At 38.7% G+C, this 17311-nt stretch overlaps 1 protein-coding gene across 7 annotated transcripts in view; it reads right to left on the bottom strand.

Annotated features, from left to right (window-relative positions):
• EYA3 (EYA transcriptional coactivator and phosphatase 3) overlaps window positions 1–17311 on the bottom strand; it is a 188334-nt gene that overhangs the window by 29530 nt on the left and 141493 nt on the right. For 5 of the 7 annotated variants that reach the window (XM_025001181.2, XM_005203133.5, XM_005203132.5 and 2 more), the window contains 3 exons: window positions 11663–11800; window positions 5183–5268; window positions 2527–2710 (listed from right to left, as the gene is read on the bottom strand). In XM_025001181.2, the coding sequence (XP_024856949.1) occupies window positions 2527–2710; window positions 5183–5268; window positions 11663–11800 (408 nt within the window). The remainder of the gene's footprint in view (window positions 1–2526; window positions 2711–5182; window positions 5269–11662; window positions 11801–17311) is intronic. The other 2 variants (XM_025001182.2, XM_005203131.5) reach the window with 1 other exon arrangement.

Genomic DNA, 17311 nt, shown 5'->3' with positions numbered 1-17311 from the left:
GCAGCCATGAAATTAAAAGATGCTTGCTCCTTGGAAGGAAAGTTATGACCAACCTAGACAGCATATTAAAAAGCAGAGGCATTACTTTGTCAACAAAGGTCCGTCTAGTCAAGGCTATGGTTTTTCCAGTAGTCGTGTATGGATGTGAGAGTTGGACTATAAAGAAAGCTGAGAGCCAAAGAATTGATGCTTTCGAACTGTGGTGTTGGAAAAGACTCTTGAGAGTCCCTTGGGCTGCAAGGAGATCCAACCAGTCCATCCTAAAGGAGATCAGTCCTGGGTGTTCATCGGAAGGACTAATGTTGAAGCTGAAACTCCAATACTTTGGCCACCTGATGTGGAGAACTGACTCATTTGAAAGACCCTGATGCTGCCCTGATGAGGCCAGGAGGAGAAGGGGACGATAGAGGATGATATGGTTGGATGGCATCACTGAAACAATGGACATGGGTTTGGGTGGGCTCCGGGATGGACAGGGAGGCCTGGCGTGCTGCGGTTCATGGGGTCGCAAAGAGTTGGGACTGAGTGACTGAACTGAACTGAACTGATATTGAGAAAACAATCTACTTTCTTCAACAAATAAATTACACAGGAAAGAAACAGAGATGGGGAATTTATAGGTTAGAACAAAATATATATCCACCAATCACAATGTATGGACCTTGAAAGTGAAAGTCATGTCTGACTCTTTGCGACCCCATGGACTATACAGTTCATAGAATTCTCCAGGCCAGAATACCAGAGTGGGTAGCCTTTCCCTTCTGCAGGGGGTCTTCTCAACCCAGGGATTGAACCCAGGTCTTCCGCACTGCAGGTGGGTTCTTTAGGTGGATTCTTTACTAGCTGAGCCACAAGGGAAGCCCTTACTTAGACTTCAAACAAAAATAAGACTCTTAACGTTTATGAGAAAACTAGAAATATGAATACCCTTAGGCATTAAGGAATTATTGTTGAATTATTTTATATGGGATAATGGCATTGTGGTTATGTTATTAAGCATTTATCTTTTAGAGACATGAGACCTGGAATTTGAGGAGGAAATTAGGAGGAAATTAGAAGTATAGTTGAAACATGCCAGGTCAAGGACTGATGCTGAAGCTGAAACTCCCAATACTTTGGCCACCTCATGTGAAGAGTTGACTCACTGGAAAAGACCCTGATGCTCGGAGGGATTGGGGACAGGAGGAGAAGGGGACAACAGAGGATGAGATGGCTGGATGGCATCACCGACTCAATGGACATGAGCTTGAGTGAACTCTGGGAGTTGGTGACGTACACGAGGCCTGGTGTGCTGTGATTCATTGGGTCGCAAAGAGTCGGACACGACTGAGCGACTGAACTGAACTGAGGTCACCAGGTAATGTTAGTGGTAAAGAGCCTGCCTGCCAATGCAGGAGATATAAGAGATACAGGTTCGGTCCCTGGGTCAGGAAGACCTCTGGAGAAGGGAATGGCAACCTACTCCAGTATTCTTGCCTAGAGAATCCCATGGACAGAGGAGCCTGGTGGGTTACAGTCCACAGGGTCACAACGAATCAGACACAACTGAAGTGACTTAGTACACACATAGCTGAAACAAGACTGCCTATAAGTTGTTAACTGTTGAAGTTGGATGACAGATATATAAGGGTTCACTATACTATTCTGACAACTTCTGCCTATGTTTGAAATTCTCCATTATTAAGAAGTTAAAATTGTTATGAAGGACAAAGCTATTTAGAGAAATGAATTAAAAACTAAGGTATTAACGCATGGAATGATTGCAACGTTATGCAGGTTTGAAGCAGTGACCATCTGTACGCCCATCTACTTAGAAGACTAGTAGAGGCAAGATGCACAGAAGACTGCTTTAGGAGACGCAGACCACTGGTTTTAAAAATGCGTCAGTGTTAATGATAAACAGTCTTCCTTCAAGTTATAGGATGTAACAGCAAACCACCAAATTTTCGTGAAAAATAGAGATAAATAAAAAGTATGTGCATATGTTTACTGAAAGTTTATGTCTTTATGTCAGAATATTAAAATCTGGACATCATAATTCACTGATTCATTGCCAAGGTAGAAATTTAAATTTGTAGGTTAAATTCTATGTATTTCTTTGGGGAAAAAGGACCACAGCTTTTCTCAAAATCTTCAAAGGATCCATGATATACAAAAAGTTAAGAGCTACCACCCTGAGGTGTAACCAGAAGTCCAAATGATGCACAGACTAAAACTGGACTTCTCCAGCTATTACAAAATGTGCTAAGATTCTGAAGTTCTCTGTGACAAGCTACAGGGAGGGTAGAGTGGGAGTCAGAAATAAAGTCTTTTCATTCTTGGTCCTTTTCTGTTCACAACATCAAGTTTTATATTCAGTCTGCCAATGACTCATCACAGTCTGGATAAGTGTTAAAAATACCTCTCACCTGAGAGGGAAAGCTAAGAGCATGGTAACAGTGACTTAGATAAGAACAAAATAATCTTCACCATCACTGGCTGGATGAAATGTCCTTAAGCCAAAGTTTTTAGAGCTGCAGAGCTTACCAGAGGAGAGTCTGGGTGCTGCAGCTGCAGGTACCATGACACTGGGCTTCTCTGTCTGGTATGTGGCTGCTGCTAAGGTGGTGTTCTCAGCATCACTGTTAGTCTGGCCTGTGACTCCAAAGCTGGAGCTGGGGTAGCAAGCTTGGTATTGACTCTGACCAAGGATGGTATAGGTGGGATAGTCCTGTAGGTCAAAGGGAATAAGGGAGGAAAACAAGACTCAGAAAGAGAAAAACACGAATTTCAACACCAAAGACTTTCGTGTCCCTCTGTCTCATAATTATTTCCTTAAAACATTAACTTGACTTCTCGTTTATGTACCTATATAGTTTTCCACCTAAGCCAGTGATTTTCAAAATGCATTCTGTGGAAACCCAAGAGTAAAGAGAAGATGCTAGGGTAAGGCTGAGAGGGAAGTATCCCATGCATTGTACACACAATGTCCATTTTCTACTATAATATTCTTTTTCTCCTACTTTATGTACAGAATTTCTGCATAAATATTTGCATAGAATTTTTGAAGGAAAGATTCTACATTTTAAGAAGTTTATATACCACTGCACTAGACGGTAGTGCTTTTAAGGACAGATGAGCATGAAAAAAAAAAAAGCACATATCCTACACAGTTTCCCAGTTTAAAAACTGAGTATGCTGCTGCTGCTGCTGCTAAGTCGCGTCCAACTCTGTGCGACCCCAGAGATGGCAGCCCACCAGGCTCCCCCGTCCCTGGGATTCTCCAGGCAAGAACACTGGAGTGGGCTGCCATTTCCTTCTCCGATGTGTGAAAGTGAAAAGTGAAAGTGAAGTCGATGAGTCGTGTCCGACTCCTAGCGACCCCATGGACTGCAGCCTACCAGGCTCTGCCGTCCATGGGATTTGCCAGGCAAGAGTATTGGAGTGGGTTGCCATTGCCTTCTCCAAAACCTGAGTATATCTCTCTTTAAAAAAAAAAAAAAAAAATCACATTTTCTTTAAAAATAAAGTTATTTCAAAATATTTGAAGGGAACTTTTGGTAGTTACATAGGCACACACATGACAAAATTTATCAGGTCATACACTGGAACCTGTGTGGTTTACTGTATGTCAATTAAACCTTTAAAAAGCTGTAAAAAATGGATATGATGCACAGCTCAAACACACCTTAAAAAAATTCCACTGATATTGATACTGATGACAAGTAGGAAGATGCTAATTGACCAGATCGATTATTTATAAAGAGTACTGAGCATCTACCATAAGCCAAATATAATTCTGTGTGTGTGGGTGTGTGTGGGGGGGTGCATGGACAGGAAAAAGAAATATTAAAGAAAAGAGTAAGTCATACTAGCCGAACTCAGGGAGTTAAAAATCTAGCAGGATATAAGGCAAAAATACTTCCAACAAGTTAGCGATAAAAAACAAAAAAGCTGAGACTTCCCTGGCAGTCCAGTGGTTAAAACTCTGAGCTTCCACTGCAGGGGGCATGGTTCAATCCCTAGTCAGAGATCCATATACCGTGTGGTGTGGCCAAAAAAAAAAAAAAAAGAAAAGCAAGAAAGAATTCCAGGAATGGTTGGATCAGGGCTGGGTAAGGGAAAAAAAAATTGACAATGACTGGTCTGGTTTTAGGTGTAGGTATATTAAAAAATAGTGTGCATTCTAAGTCGCTTTAGTCGTTTCCAACTCTTCATGACCCTATGGACTGTAGCCTGACAGGCTCCTCCGGGCAAGAATACTGGAGTGGATTGCCATGCCCTCTTCCAGGGGATCTTCCCGACCCAGGAATTGAACATGTGTCTCTTATGTCTCCTGCACTGACAGGTAGATAAGTGACAAGAATTGAGACACCGTAGGAAAAAGCGGCATTCCTTTTGGAAGATAATGAACAGCAAAAGGGTGGAAAGAAACGTTGGTTTTAGATATGGCTAACTTAGGGAAACAACAGGATATTAAAGGAAAAAAGCCAATCAATCAGCAAGAAGCCTGTAGATATCATGAGGTCAGGACTAGACTCTTCATTTTGGAAGTAGTAAATGGACACTGTGACTGTGTAAACATTCCTGGGGATGAACTAGTAAACATGTGGAAACCTAAATACAGACTGTCCATGACCGAGGCTAGGATATGAAAAGGAGAGAGACGTTACCCTGAAGAGTTCCAGGTACACAGCAGGAACTCAATAAATACTTGGGGACTAGAAGAATGAACAAATACAAAAGCAGTCAAACATAAAATGTGAACCAGAATAGTTAACTGCAGCCAGGAGAAAAGATCCATGGAGACTGTGGTTAATAATACTAATTGCTACAGATAAAACAACAAGTAAAAACATAACACAACCAAAAAACTTCTAAAACACTGAAGATGTTACCAGTGATCTAAACATAAAGTTAGCACAACAGTGATCAAGACCAGACCACAAGGAATTCACAATGAAATGAGTGGCTAAATAGGGAGCAGAAACAATCATATCATTCAGTCTTAGCAGAGGAATGAGAGAGACTAGATAGTAGCCTGAGAAACCATCTTAGGTCCTAGCTCTGGGAGCATCCAGGAAAAGGTCTCTCCATGGCCCATACTGGTTGTTTCTTAGAAATGGCAAACTGATAATGAAAAGAAGGGAAGAGCTAGTTAGATGAACCGTATCAAGTAGGATGAACAAAAGGAGCACCATACCTGGTTTGAGATGCTGGAAACGGCTGCTGTTGGAATATTGGCTATAGCAGATGAAGTGGGTATCAGGCTGGCATTTGTGCTTGAAGCTATAAGATTGAAAGTGTTAAAAGATATTATGTGAAAGGCTCGAAGAAATTAAAAATATATTCTGTCCTAAGTAAACAGATTGACAAGGAGATAAGAAACACTGGCAAAGGAAATAAATACTAGATACCAGTTTTGCTCTTTTGCATGCCATACGTTAACTGAGATTTAATTAGAAATAAAGCAGTTCACAAATTTTTCCTGTTTCAGCTTGAGTCTTCAACTATTCCTACTAAAGTCACTATTCCTACTAAAGTCCTAGAAGGACACAACACAATGCCCTGGTTCATGCTAATGATACTAAGGAAATAAGAAGCTAAACCAAATCATTCCAGTCCATCTTCTCTGGCAGCTGCAAAATAACTCACCTGCAGTGTGACCTACTGACACCAGTAAAAACAACAAAAGCTCTGGCAAATCCACATGTAATTCCTATACTGTGATATTTACTGTCACTTGCCCCAAATGATGCCTTTTCTGATGCAACACAATTACTTTGAGCAACTGAGGTAGCTCTCCAAATTCTAAAGTGTTTGGGCTTGCTCCAACAAACACCATCTTCTGGCATTTAATGATTTCACCAATGAGCCCGGAAAAACTCGGAAAGTATTCAACACTATTCTGGTCAGGTAAAAAAATTTAAGCTACTTAGGCTACCTGTGTCAGGACAAGGAATTTGGGTTAAGTTTTTCACACCCTTCTATCACAAATTCCACCTGCGTTTTAATCAAATCCTCAGGGACTAGCATTTACCACACTGATTATTTTTTTTCCAGGCAGACAATATAAGTGAAATTGTGAGGCACTCACTGCTCTTGGACTTTTCCTTCACTCATCATAAACATACTTACACTTGGTTCCTACTGCAGTCACACACACAATACACATTCACCATCAGACTGTCTGACTACCTACCCCACTGGTGACAAAGTCCTCAGAGGGAAAGGTATTAGGAAAATCTCCATTAACAGTAGTGCAGGCGAACAAATGTGGCAGAAACTTGAGTACTGGTCAAAATCAGAGGGGATTTTTATCCCTTTCCCCAAGGCTACTCTGTTTAAAGTCTAGAAGAGACTGAAGCAAGTTAGACATAAGGAACAGCTACTGATGCAACAGTAGCTTCAGAAGACTTGGGACAAAGAGGAGTTCATTTGTTCACAGTCACGAAGTTCAAGGTAAATAGCCAAACAATAATTGGGATCTCCCAATTCTTCATTCAGTGCCCTTTCTTTCCTGAGTTAGGGATCAGATTTCCTCACTACTCAGGGACATTTCCTTTTCTATGGTACTCCCTTCCTCAGGTAAATGAAAGGATTATTTACTTTCTTAAACTCAACAACTAAACGAAACAGATTTTATAGTCTTATAGATAATATTTTCTTCCATCAATATTTTTCTTCCTAAGGGGAAGTCCTAAGAAATTACTGTATATAAGCTAGATGATTCTGTAAGTAGCTTTTAAATTATTCTTGAAGGAAAAGAATTTTGGGTACATTCCAGATTCTATTACTAGTACATTATGCTAGGCAGGCCTGTTGGCTGAACATAGGTGATTTAATGTAGGGAAGAAAATGAAGAATTTACTTAATCTCTCAAGGTTATCTCTTCCAGCAAAGTTTGTTTCTAGATCACTTTTTCTTTACCTCTAGTCCTAGCATATACTCCTCTGTTCCTCCTGCTGCTGCTAAGTCACTTCAGTCATGTCTGATTCTGTGCGACCCCATAGACGGCAACCCACCAGGCTCCCCCATCCCTGGGATTCTCCCGGCAAAAACACTGGAGTGGGTTGCCATTTCCTTCTCCAATGCATGAAAGTGGAAAGTGAAAGTGAAGTCACTCAGTCGTGTCCGACTCTTCGTGACTCCATGGACTGCAGCCTACCAGGCTCCTCCGACCATGGGATTTTCCAGGCGAGAGTACTGCAGTGGGGTGCCATTGCCTTCTATATCTGTTCCTCCTATTTACCTTTAATTCTGTTCTACCTTCTTAATAATTTATAAATGGTTAGAGGTTCAACTTATTCATATCTGATCCCTACACACGCACAGGGAAAAAGGTATTCTGACAAGGTAGTTTTATAAATTTAACAATTTTCAGATCGCTCACTGGAGGTAAAAAGGTAGACCTAAAAAACAACTGGCCACACACTCTAATTATCCGTGACAGGAAGTTCAATGTCTTGATTAGCTAATTGCTGATATCAAGTTTTCAACAAGTACAGTACTAAACATCACAAACTCCTCTCAGCAATAGTGGCTTCCATTACAGAAAATGTTGGTCTGCTAACCTAGAAAGTTTACAGGACTTAATAACAGTTCTTTCCTCATCTCAATCAAATCATTCCTAAACTGTCATTCATTTACTCATGTGTTCATCAAACCAGGGTGTACTATGCGCCCAGAAACTGTTTCAGTCACTGGGAATAGAGGAGTGAAGACAATGCCTACCCTCATGTTATTTAAATTCTAGTGATATAAGTCAGATAACTATTAAGCAATATTTATTTAGTTATTGTAACCAGCAGTGAACTCAAGCTAAACTCACCTTAAAATATATACAATCACTACATGCCCTACCTCCTGCACTATGACAAAAAGTCAGGCACCTCAAAAAAAAAAAAAAAAAAAAAAAAGCACTGATCATCCCACAGAAATATATATGTACCTCTCAACAACAACAAATTCAACTGCTGACTTAAAGAATAAATTTCAAGGATCATTTAAAACTCAAGTGGTAACTCCTATTGATATATATATCTAAAGACTATTAGCTCCCCAAGTGCCAATGGGATGGCCAACTGTTTTTGGATAGTTTCCACTCTTGTTTTGACAATGAAACTATGAAATCATAGGATGATAAGCTTCTGAGAACCATGCCCCACTCAAGGTCCACCTGCAACAGTCAGGATACACAGACAGCTTTAATGAGAAGGCTGTGGTTACAGAACTGTGAGAGGCACAGTTATGTGACATTATCCCACAGCTGGAGGGTAACCCAAGGGTTAATGGCACATAGAAGCTGGTGCAAGATTTAGTTCCTGCCCACCTCACTAATTTTATATATGTCTCTCCACCACCCTTGCTCACCCCAGCTTTCGAGTTAGTGAAAACAAGACCCTCTTTCTCACTTGAGGACCTCTGCAATGTCGCTCTCACTGCCTGGATTGTTCTCCCTGGCCTGTCCCTCTTGCCCTCCAGCTTGATGGTTCCCACTCAGCATGTCTACATCCACAGAGACTCTGACTCCTCTATTAGAATGAACTCCTTTCTTGTCTTCCCAATCACAACAGCCAGTTCTTTTCCCCTTTCAGAGCACTTTTCAAAATTTATTTCTCCCTTTACTTTGTTCTCTGCCTCCCCTCCTAGTTCGTAAGCTCCATGAAAGCAGATTCTTGCTATTTTATTCATTACCTCCAACATCTAGCAAAATGCCTGGTCTGTAATAAGTGATGCTCAATAAATACTCATGGGATTTATGAATAATAGTATGTCAAGGTTATCAAAAACAAGTGAAGTGTGAAAAACTGCAGTCAAGAGAAGCCTAAAAAAACATGATAATCAAATGAAATGTGGTGTCCTGGATGAGATCCTGGAATAGAAAAAGGACATCAGGTAAAAACTAAGGCAATCTAAATAAACCTATGATTTAATTAATAATAATCAACCAATATTAGTTCATTAATCATAACAAATGTTCCATTCTAATGTGAGATATTAATAAGGAAAACTGCATGTAGGAAAGGGGATATATAACTATCATCTGTCATCAATAAAAAATAGAGTCTATTAAAATACAAAACAAATCTAGTCAACAGAAGACTATTATGTGTCACCAACACTAGTCGAGCCCAAAGACATTCACTGAACATCAAGGCTGGGTTAAAATTCATTTTGAAAATTCTAAAACTAAATTTACTATTTGAATTTTAATTATTTTAACCATTTCAACTCAAGATAATAACCAGAGACTTGGCCACATAGTCACAGACACTTTAGAAAAAGGTTGATATAAAGAATCCAAATCTATTTAATCAAAGGGTTTTCATGAGCATTGAAGGAGAAACTAAACAAAAGGTTTTGATCAGAATTGATCAAGCCAGAAGTGGAATTTGCTATAATTTCTCTAATTTCTCCAGGGAAGATGGGCTATAGTCAACTGTTGAAAGCTTTTGGAGGGGATGAGGGGACATTGCCATTTTGATTACTTAAAAAATCAGTACAATGCTCCTTCCTTTTATTCCATGCTGTGACTGGGTAGTTACACGGGAGTGGGTGGGAAATGGGGGGAGACGAAGCCCTGGAGAGCTAAATAACATTCATTAGCCGAGCTAATGGAAATGAAAAGTAGGGGTGAGAAGAGTGATCCTGATAGTGGAGAATTCCGGTACTCAAATGTGCCAAAACATCCCTATTTCATTTCAGCCAATCGTTACTACCTTCTTTCTACCAACTTTTTCTTTTTCGCTGGAATAAATAGCAAAAATTGACAACTTGATGGTTAATTTCTGCCTTAATTTCTACCCTGTGCCAAAGCTCTAATGAAGAATGTAAAGGGCCAATAGATTAACCAGAAAAGGGAAGGGGAATGAATTTAAATACTTGCTAGTACAGGTTCTCAGTTTGGGGAGCTGATATTGATACCAAGACTTCAAAACTGAAAATCATACACATTACACTCATGTGCTGGGGCCAGACTGCCCAGCTTATATCCTTGACTTATCCACTGTGTCTTATGTGCCAAATCCGTAAAATGAGATTAATGACAGTACTTCCCTCATAGGTGTGTTATGAGAGTAACACTTATCTGCTGCTAAAACAATGCTAAACATACAATACAAACTTAATAAACACCAACAATAATCATTAGCACAATGGAGGAAACCGGGTTAACTGATCTAAAGGGAGAAAATGTCATAAAAGGTAAAGAAATGAGGATAGTGGCAAAGTAAGCCACAGAATGGCTTTGTGACTTTTTTTTTTTAAAGCAATGGGTCTTAAAAGACCCCCACAGGGTGGTGGTTCTTGTTTTACAAGGAGGGAGAAGTTAAGCTCAGCTACCAGGTTCCGCAAATTCAAGATACAACTACACAGGAGTGGTGGTTCTACACCTTGGAAGAGGATTATTAATGTAACAGAAGAGAACTTGCTTTTCTTTCATGACCAAGGTGTAGTTATCAGACATATAAATGTTTAGGAGGGACATGCCTACTAGACTTGCCTGTAGTTGGACCCCAAAGCCTACCAACCTAGAGAAACACTTTATAAAAATGAAGAGGGTTAGAAGAGAAGATAAAGTCACACTCTTAAGTTTTTCCCTTCTGGCTTGTTCCTATTTTAGAAAGAAAGAAGGGGGAAAGGGGGGAAAAAAAAGAAAGGAAAATAAGAAAAGAGGAGACATGGTAAAATAATTAAGAAAAGAGGAGACTTGCTAAGCAATAAGAGATAGAGGTAGCTCAGAGTAAGGTCTTAGGAACGTAACCAGTTCTGTTTCCAACAGACCAAGAAAAAGTAGTTCTTAATCATTTTATTGAAAACAGTTAACACTGAAAATCAAAACATTTTAATATAATCTAAATAAAAACATTTTTTATCCTCAAAGTGTGTATCTTAAGAATACCTCAGACCAGCTGTCGCTGTCCTAACTTCATCTCTCTAGCACCACCATTTTATAAAGAATAATATTTAAAAGCTGGGAGAAAGGAGGCAGATGAGAAGCCAAGTTGATGGACGTTAATTCCCTATTTGGAGCAATGACAAATTCCCTGCATTGGACTTGAAAGGATAGGGAATTAACTCCATAGTGCCTTTCGAGTTTCTTTGTCTTCATTCCTAATAGTCCTGTCTTAATGCTAACCTTTCAGAAGAAAAATTCGGGAAGGCAGAGAGGTTTAGAGTTCAAGCTTTAATGCTATGCATTTCATCACAAAATAGAAACAAGACTGAATTTTTTGGCAAGAAAAATGCTTACCAAGAAGTACAAAATGGGGGAGGAAGTATGACAAAAACCACAGCAGAAAAGCAGCACACATCTTACAGAGCGCTCATCTCACGTTCCATTCTATTTGCACTGCACAGAAAAGAAGTCAGCAGAGCTCTAACCTACAGTCTTCTGCTCATTTACAGGACAAGATGTCACGGAAGACAGACTAGAACAAAATCAGACAGGTTTTCTGGACACCAACATGCAAAAGAGGAATCTTCAATTCTATCAAGCAGTTCACAAAGGCTTAAACTACTTATGAACCTCACTCCTAAGTTCTGGTTTGTCTAACACAAAAAGCATGCACAAATGCAAATATCCTGTATTACCCAGTATGTTTGGAGATACAGGTAGATTAAAAACAAAAAACAGTAATAATTTAAAAAAAATGAAACACACACAACCATGCCTGTTTACCTTGAATGGGATAAGAATAATGTGCTGGGCTTGGCTGGCTTGTGGTTAACCCTGTAGTGCAGGTAAGAACACTGTGTTGACTTGGAGATGGAGTCTGAATTAAACCACTTTCAGGTTTCATACCTGGCCACAATGCACCTGAATCAGATAAATTGGACCAGTTACAAACAACACACTGGGACTGAGGAGCATATCAGCCAGCAGGTTTAAAATCTAAATCTTAAGACAATAATAAATTTGCTTGTAAGAGAAAATTACTGAATCTCCCACTTGTAGTATACCACAAGCAAATACAATTTCAAAGAACTGGGAGTGGGGCCATAGAAATTAAAATCCTGTCAAAAACCCCAATAGTAATATACATATATAAGTTCACCTCGATGGTTGGGGGAAACTGATCAGGAGTCAGAAAAAGAGCTACTGACACCCAAGCATTGTTGTAAAGAGTGTCTGACATTCAAATCATTTGTGTGCATTGTCAAGGTGGGAGATATTCCACATATGTTTAAAATTCACTTACCCATTAAATAAGAACCAGATTTTTCTAAAATGTTTATATACTTCTCTGCCTCCTTAAGCTGGTTATTTTGTTACCTTTGTTTCTTCTGATTAGGAAAGATATACCTGCTTACTTTCATAAATTAAAAACATTAACAGAAATATGTAATTCCTAATTTTTAGAAAAAATAAAGTCACATATAACCCCATCATCCAAAGTTAACCACTATTCAGTTTGCATAAGAGCCACTAAGATTTCTTCTGTTTACAATCTTGTTTTTCCTTTTTAATAAAAATGGGATGTTACCTGCTGTTCATAATTTGCTCTTCCACGTAATATCTGAGAGACACATCTCCCTGTCAGAACATAAAAATCCACCTCACACTGACAGATATCACAGCTATTCACTTTTTTTTTTTTTATCACAATGCTCCTAGGTGGTAATCTTTTAAAAATATATACATACCCTTTCCTAGCTTCTTAGCAGGGGGAACATACCTTTTTCCAGAATTATTGTTTCCAAGAGCTCTTCTGTGCTGTGCTGTGCTATGTACATTACAGAAACATCCCCAGAGACTACTGCAATATGTCAAAACATCTGCTTAGTACTAAGGAGAACTCAATTACAGTTCTATGATTTGAAGGTTCTTATATCGCTTTGCCTTTCCTCTGTGATCTGTCACTTCTTGACAATCTTCTGTTTCTGGCTGTATCTCCTTTTTCATCTGCACTAAACTAGGAAACCATAAGAAAAGCATGCTTCTACATGAGAGTCTCAGGATATCCTTTATGCATGAATTGTTTCTGTCATAATTTTGGCTATGCAAAAGTCTATGAAAAACCTCACTGTGCTCTGAATAGTTATGGCTACTGGATCAATATAGTTGAAGCTGATAAGAAGAAGATTCATCAATGAAACACATTCCAGGTAGGAAATCAGTATGAAGGTCAGCCACAGCTTCAAATTCAGTATTACCTTATTTCACATACTCTTAATCTGGTAAGAAATTTATAAATATATAATGTTTTGATAGTAAAGACCTCTGCTTCACCAGGGCATTCAGATATCTTAGTGTAACTCAGATCTATAAAATCTGTTGATAAATAAATGTAAGAACAGTAAAAGGAGATGTGAAAATCTTAAAAGGTTGACAATGGAACATGGTAACTGCCTTGTCTCAAACTATTATTTTTTTAATTGAAGTACAGTTAAAATGTTGTGTTAGTTTCTGCTGTATGACAAAGTGATTCATATATACATGTATATATACATATACACACACAGATGCTTTTCCATTATAGGTTATTATAAAATATTAAGTACAGTTTCCTGTGCTATACAGTATAGGTTCTTGTTGTTTACCTATTTTATATATTGTAGTGTGTATATGTTAATCCCAAACTCCTAATTTATCAAACCCTTAAAGCATTAAAAAGTCATAGTCTTTTCTCACCTATTAAACATATCAAGTAACTTATTTGAAGAGGTTAAGAAACACCAACATCTTAGCATGAATTAGAAGGGCTGTCCCCCTCCTTACTTAGTTTATGATGATTTTAAGTCTTGTCCAGGTAAGCCACAGCTAAAGTCCTTGTTATGGTTGACATTTAACAATAAAAAATATTTCAGAATGTAGTTTTTTAAACATTCATGATGTGAAATTTGAATATCAGTGCTAAGACTCTTGGTGATTGACTATCACAGTTTTTAGAAACAACTTGCCATTCCAGTGTCACAATAACGTTCAAATTTATTGTAATCAATTTTTTTCTAAATAGGTTCTGAACCTGGGGTGCTGGATTTCTGAATATGTTTATTATTACACTGTACTAAAATAAGAATAATATTAACTGAGAGGGTTTTGCTAGTCTCATTATTTAGTATGTATTCTTAAAAAGTTTCAAAATGTATAATTTCTATAAATTGGTCTTTCTTATAAAGTCAAAAATTAGAGCAAAATGTCCAAGACAAGTTAGAGGAAATAGCTAGTTTTGAATGTTCTGGGCCAGAAAAATGAAGTATAAACATGAAGAATATTTAATACTGTTTTATAAAGAATAAAGGAATAAAAGACAACATGGACACTGCTTCTGGCATCACTGCTGCTGCTAAGTCGCTTCAGTCGTGTCCGACTCTGTGCGACCCCATAGACGGCCTCCTACCAGGCTCCTCTGTCCCTGGGATTCTCCAGCCCACTGCAGTGGGTTGCCATTTCCTTCTCCAATGCATGAAAGTGAAAAGTCAAAGTGAAGTTGCTCAGTCGTGTCCGACTTTTAGCGACCCCATGGACTGCAGCCCACCAGGCTCCTCTGTCCGTGAGATATTCCAGCCAAGAGTACTGGAATGGGGTGCCACTGCCTTCTCCATCCGGCATCACTGCAGCCCTACTCTTTAAGCCCTTCCTTTAAAAGTGCTCTTCTTAGAATTTCAAGTAACAAGTAGCATGACCAGTCTGACTGCAGATCACTACTGCCAACAATCAAAGAAATAAAATCCTGGCTTGCTGACTCCTATTCCACTGTTGCCCATAAGTTCAGACTTTCTCAAGTCATTTAAGCATTTAAGAGCCTGATGTAGAGCAATAGCTGATCAAAAAAAGGTAAAGGAATTTTTGTCTCTGAGTGCTATGCTCCTGCTGCCCCACAGTGGGGTCTCATCACTAACTCTACCCATGTTTCTCAGCCCAAATATTTCCCTATGGGTTAGTTACTAACCAAACTAATCTGAGCACCTCACTCTGCAGTAACGTATATCAGAGCAGTGGACCTTTAGAGAAGACTGTGCAAGCTCAGTTGCTAAGTTATGTTCGACTCTTTGCAACCCGATGGACTATAGACCACCAGGCTCCTCTGTCCATTGGATTTCCCAGTCAAGAATACTGGAATGGGCTGCGGTTTCCTTCTCCAAGTTAGAGAAGATTAGTTTGGTTAAAAACTGAAGTACATGTACATGCTAGGAAAAAAATATATGAAAAAATATCTGGTTGATTTAATAGCTCACTAGGATGAGCTATCATAAATACTAAGTAATCTGAGTACTTTGTTAATAATAAAATAAGTAGATGTATATCACAGAAAATTGGGAAACTACAGAAAGTGAAAAGAAAAATACTGCATAGTATCATCATATAGAAAAAAATACAGGCAGTTCTCACTTTTTGCACGGGTCTGTGTTAACTGAAACCGGTGCACAGTGGAACTGTGCATGCTTCTTCAGTAACTGAGATCAGACCTGTACTGCCCATTCTGTTAACATTCAGTTTTTCTTCCAAGTTATTCTTTATGTAGTATTTTAAAAAACTACTTAGTATATTGTATTTTCAGTTTTATATACTGCTTTTTTTAATTAATAATGAGCTATGTTTTCAAGACACTAAGTGTCAGGAAGCATTTAACAGGAGGCTTCCTGTGTGCTGTTTGGATCTGTCATGAATCCTCTGTCCCTTATTAATTTCTGAATATTCAGGAATTAGGAATGCATGCAGTTTTTAATTTCATGGCTGCAATCACCATCTGCCGTGATTTTGGAGCCCCCCAAAATAAAGTTTTTCTATACATATGGAAAAAATGTAGCTTTTCCATACACGGTGATAAGTAACTATTTACGACCCTCTTCCTTTTTATGAACCATACGGTAAAAGTGATTATTTACAACCCTCTCTCTTTCATATGGATGACCTCATGTTTCCTTGATAACTTGTAAGTTTTGATTTTATCTCTGCTGAAAATAGCTACCTTGTAAGATAGTATAAATAATATTGAATAAAACACCCTTGCTCCATCAGAGCTTGGGTCCCTGTGTCTTCTCTCTCTCTCTCTCTCACTCTCTCTCTCTCTCAGGCTATATCTGGAGCACAGAAGCCTGCTGTGTTCACTTTCCTGCCCGGGCTTCTAAGACCCTCTCGAGAAGGCGCTCTGTGCCTCCCCCCATCGAGAGGGCGCCAGGTGCCTTCGTGAACAGCGCAAGCCCCGTGTCAGGAGCTTTATTGGTTTTCTGCATAAACCAAGGAATATCAGCCTCTTTCTCTCTCCTTTACTTTCTTAAAGTAAACCAATGGACTCCGGACCACCAGGTTCCGGTCCATTAAAGGACCTCAACAACTAAGTATTCTTTAAGAATATGGTTTATAATGGCTACACAGTTTTCCATTCTATGAATCCACTGCAATTTAACACACATCTTTCCATTCAATAAGTCGGTTGTTTCCAATCTTTTGCTATTGTAAATAATGCTGTGATGAGTATCTTGGCAGTAATTTTTTGTGGTTATCTGTAATTAATTTCCTAGGATAAATCCCTAGAAGGGATTACTGAGGGAAATGACATGAACATCCTTCAGACTCTTAATACTACTGTCAAGTCTCCATCTCATATTAAACCTCTTTTAAAAGAAGGCAGAACAATGGAGGTTAAGCCAATCTTTTGTGAGCTCCTAAAAACAAATAAGTACCCTTTCCCTCACACATATTCAATCAGATCACTGGAAGTTAAACCTCAAATCCTTATTCTGCCATCTCATCATTTCTATATAGCTGTGAAAAGATGACCACTATTCCTTTACTTTTAAATATCTATCATAATATGGGCTTCCTAGATTTCCTTGTCTTTTCTCACTTCTTTAAAAGGAGGAAACTTTAATTTCATCTCAACTCTAATATTAATTTTTTCATACAGACCTAAATTTATGAGCACTTCTAGATTTAAACAGATTGGGGTGCAATTCTAATCCAAGGCATTTACAGGTTAGTCACTTAATCCTTCTAAATGTGTTTCCTCATCTATAACCAGGGATAATGCTACCACTTACATTTTATGACTGTTGGTTTGGATTAAATAAGAAAATAATGTAAAGTGTGAAGTACTTATTCTCAGAATATTGCTTGGCGCAGTAAGCACTCATTATTTCAGCGGCAATGCCAAAGAAAGCTCAAACCACCACACAATTGCACTCATCTCACACACTAGCAAAGTAATGTTCAAAATTCTCCAAGCCAAGCTTCTACAGTATGTGAATTTCCAGATGTTCAAGCTGGTTTTAGAAAAGGCAGAGGAACCAGAGATCAAATTGCCAACATCTACTCGATCACTGAAAAAGCAAGAGAGCCAGAAAAACATCTACTTCTGCTTTACTGACTATGCCAAAGCCTTTG

Source organism: Bos taurus, chromosome 2 (assembly GCF_002263795.3).
Source record: "Bos taurus isolate L1 Dominette 01449 registration number 42190680 breed Hereford chromosome 2, ARS-UCD2.0, whole genome shotgun sequence".
NCBI classification, from domain to species: domain Eukaryota; kingdom Metazoa; phylum Chordata; class Mammalia; order Artiodactyla; family Bovidae; genus Bos; species Bos taurus.
The sequence above is the reverse complement of the archived record's forward strand: the minus strand, read 5'-3'. Positions and strand labels throughout refer to the sequence as shown.